At 34.3% G+C, this 12,340-nt stretch overlaps 1 protein-coding gene across 1 annotated transcript in view; it reads left to right on the forward strand.

Moving 5' to 3' along the window:
* COL12A1 (collagen type XII alpha 1 chain) overlaps positions 1 to 12,340 on the forward strand; it is a 164,935-nt gene that overhangs the window by 102,543 nt on the left and 50,052 nt on the right. The window contains exons 35-41 of the mRNA XM_049776732.1: positions 1,747 to 1,876; positions 2,485 to 2,627; positions 8,301 to 8,430; positions 9,104 to 9,223; positions 10,276 to 10,422; positions 11,882 to 11,998; positions 12,159 to 12,305. Of these exons, the coding sequence (XP_049632689.1) occupies positions 1,747 to 1,876; positions 2,485 to 2,627; positions 8,301 to 8,430; positions 9,104 to 9,223; positions 10,276 to 10,422; positions 11,882 to 11,998; positions 12,159 to 12,305 (934 nt within the window). The remainder of the gene's footprint in view (positions 1 to 1,746; positions 1,877 to 2,484; positions 2,628 to 8,300; positions 8,431 to 9,103; positions 9,224 to 10,275; positions 10,423 to 11,881; positions 11,999 to 12,158; positions 12,306 to 12,340) is intronic.

Here is a 12,340-nt window from a genome sequence, read left to right on the forward strand (position 1 = left end):
TAATGCAAAATGATTTCTCTTGTTAAAGTATGGAAGGTTTATTACGCATAGGACTAGTTGGCAAAAACAGATTTGGAAGAATGCAAGTTAACTCTGAGTTACAAACCACAGTATTAAATGAAAAGCATTGCTAGGTCAAGTCTATATGGACTTTGAAAACATTTGTTTTAAAGTGCAAATGTCTGGGCGATAGCATAGATGTAGGGCCTTTGCCTGGCATGTGGCTGACCCAGAACAGACCTGGCTGACCTAGAACAGACCCAGGACAGACCCGGGCTCTATCCCCTGTGTCCCCTTATGGTTCCCCAAGCCAGGAGCAATTTCTGAGTGCAGAACCAGGAGTAACTCACGAGCATCACCGGATGAGGCCCCCAAACCAATACATGAAAGAAAGAGAAACAAAGAGAAAGGAAGGAAGGAAGGAAGGAAGGAAGGAAGGAAGGAAGGAAGGAAGGAAGGAAGGAAGGAAGGAAGGAAGGAAGGAAGGAAGGAAGGAAGGAAGGAAGGAAAAAGAGAGAGAGAGAAAGAAAGCAAGAAAGAAAGAAGGAAGAAAGAAAGAAAGAAAGAAGGAAGGAAGAAAGAAAGGATGAAAGAAAGAAAGTGCAAATATCTTTGTTATAAAATTATCTTAAAGTTTACTTCACTGATGGTTACAGATTATTAAATCTATTTTAAGGGTCATATTTTTCATAGTAGTATTACGTTTTCTAAGTAAATTAATTAAACTTAAAAATTACTAATTTGAGTAGAGATTAGTTAGGGGAAAATAAACATACAGACTATTTTAGAAATTTTTACAATGATCAAAAGTGCTAAAAATAAATAAATGATCAATGCATGTGTTCTGAAAGATTTACATAGCCTTGTTCATTGCAGTGCATGTTCCAACAACTTTGTCCATATGCATTGGATGAAGCCACTCTATTTAAAATAAAAAATTTGGGGGGGGGGGCTCACATTCAGGGAAGTCAGGGGTTACTCCTGGATATGCGCTCAGAAATTGCTTCTGACTTGGGGGCCCAAATGGGATGCCAGGGGATTGAACCGAGGTCTGTCCTGGGCCAGCACACACAAGGCAGATGCCTTAAGCCCAGCGCTACCACTCCGGCCCCTATTTAAAATATATTTATTATAAATTCCCCCCCATCAATGCAGGGATCCCTTTTTTTATGTCTGTCTAACATTTAGGATGATTTTTGGTTAACTTTCATAAGCCTTGGATGTAATATTTAGAAATATTTATCTGTCTATATTTTGGGGTCTTCCAAGTAGTACTGGAAGTTTAGCTCAAGGCTAGTCATAGTCTTAATATGTCTGGGGCACCTATGTTACATTGATTGCATCCAAGGATATGGTGTGGCTCATCCCCACAGTGATGCTGGAGGATCTTCAGGGTTACATCAACAATTCTCAATAGGTCAAGAGATGCTATTGTTCAAACTCCACCATGAAACGTGCTCCTCCTCTACACTAAGCACTGGCCCCAAGAATCATTGAACTAAATGTCAATGTAAGATGATTAAATCACTAAATATTAAGTATAAACAAATTTATTTTGGAGAGGAAATTTTTGAGTATGTGTTTTTAATTTGTAGTTTATGTAGCTCTTATAAGGAAGCATAGTAGTTGACTTCAGATGTGTTTGAGATCAGCTTTGTTTTTAATAAACATTGCAGTGACTAATAGAGGATTTGATAAGAACTTGAGTTACTGTCAGACCAAATCTGGCATTTCCTCTCTTTCCAGATCGTGGTGCCAGGAAGTTCCCGCTCAGTGAATCTGGAGCGGCTGATTCCAGACATGCCCTATGATGTGAAAATCATAGCTCTTTATTCGGATGGAGAGGGGAATCCCAGTCCTGGCCAGGGCCGAACACGTGAGGCAGATTCTTTCTCTACTCTGTTCCCTTCTAACTAGTTTGTCAGGGATTTCTTGAGTGAGTGGTGAGTGGGAGGTACACAGTAAGTGAGAGCAATTTAAAGCCTTAAAAACCTAGACCTGGGATTCTTATGGATTTTCAACATTCACATTACAGGCTAAGCTTTGCCTCCTCTCTTTTTACAGAAGATCCTTCTATCATTTTTTTTTGTCATCTCACATCTAAACATTTCTTCCCATTTTCTGCTCTGCAGGGATTCTTACACCAAATCAGTACTTGGGAACCAAAGCAGTACTTTATGACACAGCAAGCGATTGTAATGTTTAAAACAATCACTTTCTTTATGAGTATGTAGTTAAGTTCAAACCTAGCTCTTTGTTACTGAGAGTTCAGTTTGTAATGAGAGTTCTGCATTGTAGCACTTGTTACTCTTTCTACTTTCATATTAAATCACTAGGAAATAAATATTTTATCATAAGGGAATAGTGAAGTAATGATGTTCTTGCAAGTAAATTCTTTAATTTCACCCCTCAATTTCTTTTTCCCCTCTATGTCCACAATGCTCAGAGGAAAACAACTAACATTATTATATTTTATTTATTTAGTACCACGAAGTGGACCAAGAAACCTTAGAGTCTTCGGGGAGACAACCAACAGCCTGTCTGTAACTTGGGATCATGCTGATGGCCCTGTTCAGCAATATCGGATCATTTATTCACCCACTGTTGGCGATCCAATTGATGAATATGTATGTATGATATATATTTATTTAAACATTTCATGGCCTTTTCTTGATTGGATAGTTAAATGAAACTTTGTTATTTGGGAATATGCTGTAATTAGAATTTTGCACAAAAGCTGACTTCTGCTTGACAGCTTCTTCTTCTCCACATGGAAAGAATTAAACCCATGCCCATATACATGCATGGCAGGTGTTCTACTACTGAATCATATCCCCATCCAGTTTTTGGTGATTCCTTCAAACATGATATTGGGATCACTGAATGTGCTCAGTGTGGCCATATTACAGGATATTAATGTCTTTGGACTCATTTATATTTTCAAAATAGATTAAATTCTGTTTTAACTCTTAATAAGATTTGTTATAGGGCCATAGCTAGTGGTACTCATGGTTTACTGCTGGCTCTGTGTCAGTGATCACTTCTGACAATTCTCAAGGGATCATGTATGGTTCTAGTAACTGAAAACAGGTTGGTTAGTGGCAAGGTAAGTTCTTGACTAGCTTCTCTGACCAATAGTTATTATTATGAGCTGTCTAAATGAATGTTCAAATGAGTGACTACTGAAACCTACTATTAAAAATACCATCATTCTATACAAGAAATTTCTTAAATACCCAAGTCCTAACTGATATACATATACATACAAATATATACACAATTGACATATATTTATGTAAATTTAAACATATTCAGTATGTTTAATTTTGGAATGTACTGATTCATATTTGAACTTGAAACTTTTGATGGTCATATATTTTCTATCTAGAAACAGATTCATGCTTCTTGCAGCTTCCTCTATGTGTAGATATTTGCTAGGTATATAAATCACTTCCTTGAAGTTTATTAGTTAATTGATGTCAGAGTTTAGTAGTAAAGTACATACAATGTTGGTTTTAAAGCACCTGGAGTTATGCTTTGTAATAATTTTTAATCATTCTCCTTCCATTAATACACATTATAAAATATTTTACCTACTTGAACTTTATATTTAAAATTTTAATTCAAGCCCCCATTTTTATCAATAAGAAAATATGTGACTACTATTTAGAATTTTTAATTAAAATGAGATAGAGGGTTCTGCATTTAGTTTGTCAATCAAAGAAGTTCCTGTCTTAGTATATGTTTAGTCTTGCCATGGACAAGTAATGAAAATTTCCCTGTATTTTATGATAATATTGAAAACAGAACTCTGTCCTTCAACTCAATGTTTGAAATCAGGGACTTTACTCTGGGAATCAAGAGAAAAGGTGATTCATATTGTTGGCAAAAGAGGTGGGGGTTGAAGGAGAGATTGAGAGATACAAGTGATTCACTTCCTTTTCATGGAGTAGTTGAATGTTTTCTATTTTTTCCATATCTTTTGCCTAGTTAATATCAGACAATCTGTTTTTATAAAACTTGAGTAAATGCTAATATACATCATGTAATATAAATCATGTATACTTTAGGGGTACAGTTTCATATCTCTTCAAAATTCATGTTTCTACACAGTACCCATTACTTGCATATCAGCAATGTTTCCATCAGACTATTGGATCTCTTATCCCCTTGTGTGTTTACCTCCTTTCATTGTAACCTCTATTATATAAGTCCAAGGATTTGCCTTTGTTTGAATCTGTCTGTTACTTTGTGTAACTTCTCTGTATCTATCATTTGCCTAAGATTGCCTGGCATTTTTTTTATCTTTCTTCTAACTTGTTTTATTTATCATGATACTGCAACATGCACATTGCTGCAAAAATAAGAAATCATCTTCTCAACACTGTGTAGTATTCTACTGCTATATTTTTGCACATTATATTCCCTATAGTATATTTTGTATTACAGTTTTAAAATATTGGAGCTGTCACTGCTGCTTGGTTCAAGAACCCCAAGTACTATTGCTGATACTGTGGCTTTTTGGGGCATGCTTTTGACTGCTAGGGTTTCTGGAAGTACAGGAAGGCTGAAAAGAGGTCCCTGCACTCACTCCAAAGAGTTCTGAATAATAACAACTCCAATACTGGCATACATGGAGTTTTCTTAGACTGGTGTTCCATTAGAGAGCCATACATGAGTGGTGAAGCAGGACCATTGCTGAAGTAGCTGTTGTAGATGGTGGGTGTAATTGGTGTGGCAAGGTGGAAACTTAGCTTGCTCTTTTTCCAAGATTGACATTTTCAGCTGTACGGTGAGTATACTCATAAATTTTCTCTGCTTGGTATACATCTCTTTTGAGAATAGATTATTCATCACAAATATTTTATCCATTTATCATGGTCATTTGTTTTTTTTCATATCTTAACTACTATAAATAGAACTGCAGTGAAAATATTGCATAGACCTTTTTGAATTCTGGTTCTGTGTTCTTTAGGTAAATACCTAGGTATGGGATAGCTGGATTATATGGTATATTTGGAGAAATATTCAAACTTTTCCATACAGCCTGGATGATTTTATAGTCTCATTACAATGTACAAGAATATCTTTTAGTGTACTGTCTTGCCATTACTAATATAGGCTATTCTCATAGATGTGAGGTGATTATCAAAGTTGTGTTTATTTGTATTCCTCTGATTTTGTGAAAATTAATACTTTTAATTTTTTTAAATTGATTCTAATTTACAATGGCAGTTACATTTATGGTCTTGGTGGACACCATTACCTGATCTTACCACTCCCAATCTGCCAAAACCTCTCACTTCAATTATCTATTGACTTTTTCTCCCATTTCTAGTCCTCCTGATACTTGCACAATTTATAGTTGTGTTCTTCACAAGCTGCATATTATTTGTGGCAATTGTGCACTCAGTTATAGTATTTTTAGGAGTTTTAATGTTATGGGTGTGGTACTCACTGGGGATTGCTATGATTAGCACACATATAATTGACACACTTCCTGACTGTGCTATTCACACATCTTTTTAGTTGCTCTGCTTGTTGAGGGTCACATCCCTTTTTCTTGTGCACATGTACAAATTGGCTATGAAGAAACTGGAAATCTCTGTGGCACTGGGGAATCGCATACAACAGTGATACCATACTCACATAGTAGAGCTGCTAGAATTTCACTGGGAATGGTAAAATACTGGTAATGTGAATTCATGACCATGTACTTGCAAGACTGATGATCAAGTCAACTGAGTTGCAACTATGCATACCTAAATAGTTTCTTCATATGCCTGTTGGCCTTCTGCATGTCTTTGGAAAAGTGTCTATTAAGCTTTTCTTCCCATATCTTGAGAGATCATTTTTTTCAGATATTTGGTGTATGAATATATATTTTTTACTCTAAGAGGACATATTTTTGTTTTAAAAGACAGTTTCTTTCACTGTGATTTTTAATTACTTTAAACACTGTGTCTGTAAGGTGTTTATAATGTAGTTCTTTTCACAGCTACAAAGTTATTTATGAGTGAGTTTCAGTCATAAAATGTACAATGCCCTTCTTCAATGGAGCCTTCCCACCAACAATGTCATCTGTTTCCCTCCTTCCCCAACCAGGCCTTTCTTAGAAACAGGCATTCAATTTCTCACTCTCTATCATTGTCATGGTAGTTGTTAGTATAGTTATTTCTCTAATTGTCCTACCACTCTTTGTAGTAAGCTTCATATTATGAGTTGGTCCTTCTGGCCCTCATCTCTATTGTCTCTGGGTATTATTACCATACTGTTTTTATTTTTCTTAAATACCACAGATGAATGATACTATTCTGTGTCTATCTCTCTCCCTCTGACTTATTTCACTGAGCATAATATTCTCTATGTCCATGTCCTTAGGCAAATTTCATTATTTTATTATTCCTAAGATTTGTGATGTGGATCATTCTTTCATGTGCCTTTTGGCCATCTGTATTTCTTCTTTGAGGAAATGTCTTCTCCCCATTTTTTGATGGGGTTAGAATTTTTCTTGTTAAGTTCTTTTCAGTACCTTGTATATATATGTGTGTGTATATATATATATATATATATATATATATATACATATATATATATATACACCTAGTATCCCCTTATGTAATAGGTATTGGGTGCATAGTTTCTCACATTTTGTAGGTGGCCTTTGTGTCCTAGTAACTGTTTCCTTTGAGGTGCAGATGTTTCTCAGTTTAATGTAGTCCCAATTGTCTATCTCTGCTTCCACTTGTTTGGACAGTGATGTTTCTTCCTTGAAGATGCCTTTAGTCTCAATGTCATGGAGTGTTTGCTTCTATATGTTTTCTTCTATTTATCATATAGTTTCAATTTTGATATCAAGGTCTGTAATCCATTTTGATTTGGACTTTCTGCACAGTGTTAGATGGAGATCAGAATTCAGTTTTTTGCATGTGGCTGACTAGTTGGTTCAACACCACTTGTAGTTGAGGCTTTTCATGCTCCGTTTTGCAGTTTTTGCCTTTTTAACAAAAATTAATTGATTGTATGTCTGGGGAATATGCTATGAATACTCAAGTCTCTTCCAATCATCTAAGGGCTTGTCTTTATTCCAATATCATGCTGTTTTAATTACTATTTCATTGTAATACCATTAAAGTTGGGGAAAGTGATGCCTCCCATCTTCTTTTTTTTTTCTTTTTTAAGGAATAAGCACCCAATTCTTATCCAAAGTGATCTTTTCCAAATGTCATTATCCTAACCACACTCCCCAACTATTTGTCTGGCTTTCTATCATGAACTGGTTGGTCCTCCTGGCCCTCATCTCTAGATATTGTCTCTGGATATTATTGGCAGACAAATATTTTATATCTCACAAATGAATGCAATCATTTTATGATTATCCCTCTCCCTCTAACTCATTTTCTCAGCATAATACTCTCCATATTTGTTCATGTATATGCAAATTTTATAACTTGCATATAACAGCTGTCACGAATTCTTAATTTGATTTGTACTTGATCATTGATGTATGCTTTTTTCTCTTGTTGGAATGAATTTCTCAATACATAAGGAAAATAAATATCATGTTCAACTTATTTCTTTGAGGGCAAAAACTGGGTTCATTTTTGTTCACCCATATATTAATGTTATCTATGCTTGGCCAGAGTACGCATGTTTGTTGATATATATGATATGTTTATATATTATATGATAAATATTTGCTGAAAAACTACATAAAAGTGGAATCTATGTCAGCGTGATATGAAGAAAAAAGTTTATTAAACATTTAAATTCTCAGTAATTGTGCCACAGTTTCATCTCTTTAATTTCCTCCAGAGGTTCTAACTAAAAAACTAAATATATATTTATATATATTATATTATATAATATATATTAATACATTAATATATATAATATATTAATATATATTATATGTATATTTGTTTTTTGGCCACATTTGTTGATGCTCAGGGGTTGATCCTGGCTATACACTCAGAAATTGCTCCAAGATTGGGGAACCATATGGGATGCTGGGGGATAGAACCGCGGTCCATCCTAGGGTAATGCGTGCCAGGCAGATATCTTACCTCTTGCGTCACAGCTCCAGTCCCTCTAACTAATCTGATTTTTGAGCTCAGATCTGTATGATACTCAAGCCATTTTTACATAGTTCACAGAAATAATGTAGACTATAGGTTTTAGTGAAAAAAATTTTGAAGAGATCATTAATGTTTGTGGAAATGTACAAAAATAATATTGCCTTTTGGTTTTTGGAAATCTACTAACTACTAATAAATATATACTTACTTCTACTTCTGCAGACCACAGTACCAGGCAGAAGAAATAATGTAATACTGCATCCCCTTCAGTCTGATACTCCATATAAAATTACTGTTATTGCTGTTTATGAAGATGGAGATGGTGGTCACCTTACAGGAAATGGGAAGACTGGTAAGTGCCATAATTTTCAATATCTATATATTTTTCTTTACCAAATACATTTCACATATTATATATTAATACTGCATTAATGTTGACTTTTGTTAAAGGAGTAGGAGAAAAGGATTTTACATCAAATCACATACCTATGTGATGTTATATGTAATTCAGTGGTTACTTAACATGCTACTTCTTAATATTGATTTTTTAAGGTGTGGAGCTGAAGGAGTTGGTTATGTAGGTGAAATACAGAATAATACTGGAGAAAAAGCCTCACTTTAGTCTCTTGCTAACTCTGTTGCCAAGCAGTTCATATCTTAGTTTTGTGATTAGGCAGGTGGACTAGTTAGTCTTTAAATTGCTTTCTGGTTATAACAATCTGAAGTCTATAGTATTGTAAGAATGGTATGAAATCTTTTACTGTTTATCATACAATATAAAAATATACCAGTTCTTCACTTTATCTATTTGTACTTTAATTTGAGTTAATTGGAAAAGCTGCTAAGCTTGCTATTGAACATTTCCAAGCCTTTAAACTGTTTTCTAGACAAGGATGTTATGGAGCATTGTTAAACAATTTTTGGGGGGATTGTACTTTCAATACTCATAGATTGTACCCATAAGTTTCATGCTTTACTTATGTGACAATAAACAGTCAGTAATAAATGCCAATATTTGTTTATAGTGGGACTACTTCCTCCTCAGAACATACACATTTCTGATGAATGGTATACAAGGTTTCGGGTATCATGGGATGCTTCACCATCTCCAGTTCTTGGATATAAAATTGTATATAAGCCTGTGGGTAAGGAAGTTTTTTATTATTATTATTATTATTATTATAGAAATTTATTGAGGAGTTATTTTATTTTTAGACAAGAGTTCTTTACCATGTTTCCTACAATTAGTTCAGTTTAACCAGAGGTATATATAAGTTGAAGTGCTTTTTTTGGAAATAGTATTTCAAACCAACAGCATAAATATTCTTATTTCAATGAATATATACAATATTTGTTAGTCTGTACCACTAAAAACTTTTACCTGGTTCATAAAATTGCACAGATTAAATGTTTATATATTAATGTATTTAGATTACATTTATTATGAGGTGAAGTAATAAATTTAATCAACAAAATATGTAATTTACTCATCAATATATCTTACCAACTTGAGGTATATTACATTAGTTTATTTATGACAGGCACTATTTTAATTTCCCATTGACACTTTCACCTAAATAGAGTTTACATTAATTAAGTTATTACAGTATTGTTATCATTGTTTTATGTCCTTTAGTTTAGTAGTATGCAACCCACACCCCTCAAAATACCCACAACCTCTTCCCATTGATATATGCTAGGGCATTTTCCATGCAACTAGATTAGAAAAAATATCAATAAGAGAAGACAAAAATAAGAAAAGGTGAGCTTGTTTAATAAATGGAGAGAGTCAAGGAGGAGGTGTTCATCACAACTTTCAGTAAATGGTGGAAAGAGGTCTAAGATAAATGTAGTTCTCTTCAGCTTCAAATTTCATCAACTATGCTGTTTAAGGGCACTTGGAGAGGAAGCTTGAGAACCTAGGATAATTGATTGTATCATTGATTTATTAAAGGAAGATTGATTGTAAGCCTAATATATTTTAGGTATTATACTATGCTTGATGATAAATAATTCAATTTCTGCTGAAAGTTTCACATTCACCTGATTATAACAATAAAGCATGAGTACTGTGAGCAAATAGAATAAGGGCTTATGGAGTTTATGCTTATGCCCATATTTTCATTTGTATTGTTTTTTAAAAAAATTTTGATATCACAGATGGCAAATCTCTATTTTTTTGTGATTTCTATGAAAGGTTCCACTGATCCCATGGAAGTATTTGTTGGAGAAGTAACATCATACACATTACATAACCTAAACCCCAGTACTACCTATGATGTGAATGTTTATGCTCAGTATGATTCTGGACTTAGTATCCCCCTGATGGATCAAGGCACTACATGTGAGTCTCTTCTGTTTTCACAGTTGTACTACAAATGATCAGGTCAACCTGTTTTCATTTTAGTTTCTTAGCATTTGCACCTTTATCAGCATTAAGGTAACTTTATCAGCATTATCACCTTTATCAGCATTAAGGTAACCTTTTTGTAGCTAGCTAGATAATACAAAAGGAATTGACCACAAAATGTGTAAGTTAAGATATTTTTATTTCATGTAAAGTCACTTTGAGTCTTGAAGAATATAAATTATAGAAATTAACATTTTATGCATGAACTGTAAGTTGGGAAGCTTTTTAATATTTCCAACATTTGATATCAAAGTATATGTGATTTAAATGCATTGATTTAATAAAAGTTTTTATGGTGACAGTGATGGTTGGAACTAATCACTCTGGACAAGAACTGGATGCTTAAAGGAGATAAAATGATACATATTATACCCCATAATTAGCAATACTGTATAAAACCACAGTATTCAAAAAAGGAAAGAGAGAGAGAAAGAGAGAAGTAAAATGGCTGCCCAGAGAGAGGCAGGCGGGGAAGGGTGAGTGGGAAGGAAACTGGGAACATTGGTGGTGGGCAATGTGCAGTGTACTGAAAACCAGAGTCTAAAAGGAACAAAAGGTAAGAGAGAAAGAGAGAGAAGAAAAAAATGTATGTTCTAGTGACAGGAAGGGGAGAGAGTAAGTGGGAAACTGGGGATATTGGTGATAGTAAATGTGCACTGGTAAAAGTTGTTGTATCCCTGTAATGTGATTATAAACAACTTTTTCTGTGAAAACAAAACAAAACGAAATCGTATCTGTGTTACGAACAACTCTGTAACCGTGGTGTTTAAATTAAAGAAGAGGGTTAAGGGGCCGGAGAAATAGCATGGAGGTAAGGCGTTTGCCTTGCATACAGAAGCTCTGTGGTTCGAATCCCGGCATCCCATATGGTCCCCTGAGCCTGCCAGGAATGATTTCTGAATGTAGAGCCAGGAGTAACCCCTGAGCGCTGCCGGGTGTGACTCAAAAACCAAAATAAATAAACAAATAAATAAATAAATAAATAAGGTTAAAAAACATTGAAATACCTGAAAAAAATAAAGTTTTCACAGAAATTAATGTGACCACTGATAAGGTCCAAAGCTACATTTTGTAAACTCCAAGTGATTAACATTTAGGTAAGGACTTAGCAAATAATCTTTTATAAAAATTTCTTATTCTTCACGAGATATCTTTTCTTCATGACATCACAGTATTGAAGGGACTATGTGGAATTTCCTTCCTTTGAGCATTAGTGTGAAAAAGACAGGCTTGTTTTGGCTGTCTTTTTAAGTTTTGTTTTATGTAGTTAAATATGTAATTTCAGAATTAATTTTTTTCAACCACAGTGCAAGTTTTAAAATAGTGACCTAATTGAAAATATTTAAAACAATTTTATTTATAAGGTACATCTATTTTTCCCTCTGTTTTGTAGTATATTTAAATGTGACAGATCTGAAAACTTACCAGGTGGGATGGGATACATTCTGTGTTCGATGGTCACCCCACCGGGCAGCTACCTCCTACAGACTAAAACTGAACCCTGCAGATGGTATGTATTAAAAATTAATAATATATATTTGAAAATTAAAATAACATAGTTTTAAGCTTTAATAAGGGAGATGCTATTTTGTTTGCAAAATGATGTAAATAAGTATGTTTACATGTAATTGACAATGACAATGCTATATTTTTATTGTTGTCAAAATCAGGAACAAGAGGACAAGAGATCACAGTGCGTGGATCAGAAACCAGTCACTGCTTCACTGGTCTTTCACCAGACAATGATTATGGCATTACTGTTTTTGTACAGACACCTAATCTTGAGGGACCTGGTGTCCTTGTCAGAGAACATACTAGTAAGTTTGGAGTGATCTGGAAAGTCTCTGTAAGG

This window comes from Suncus etruscus, chromosome 7 (assembly GCF_024139225.1).
Source record: "Suncus etruscus isolate mSunEtr1 chromosome 7, mSunEtr1.pri.cur, whole genome shotgun sequence".
NCBI lineage: Eukaryota > Metazoa > Chordata > Mammalia > Eulipotyphla > Soricidae > Suncus > Suncus etruscus.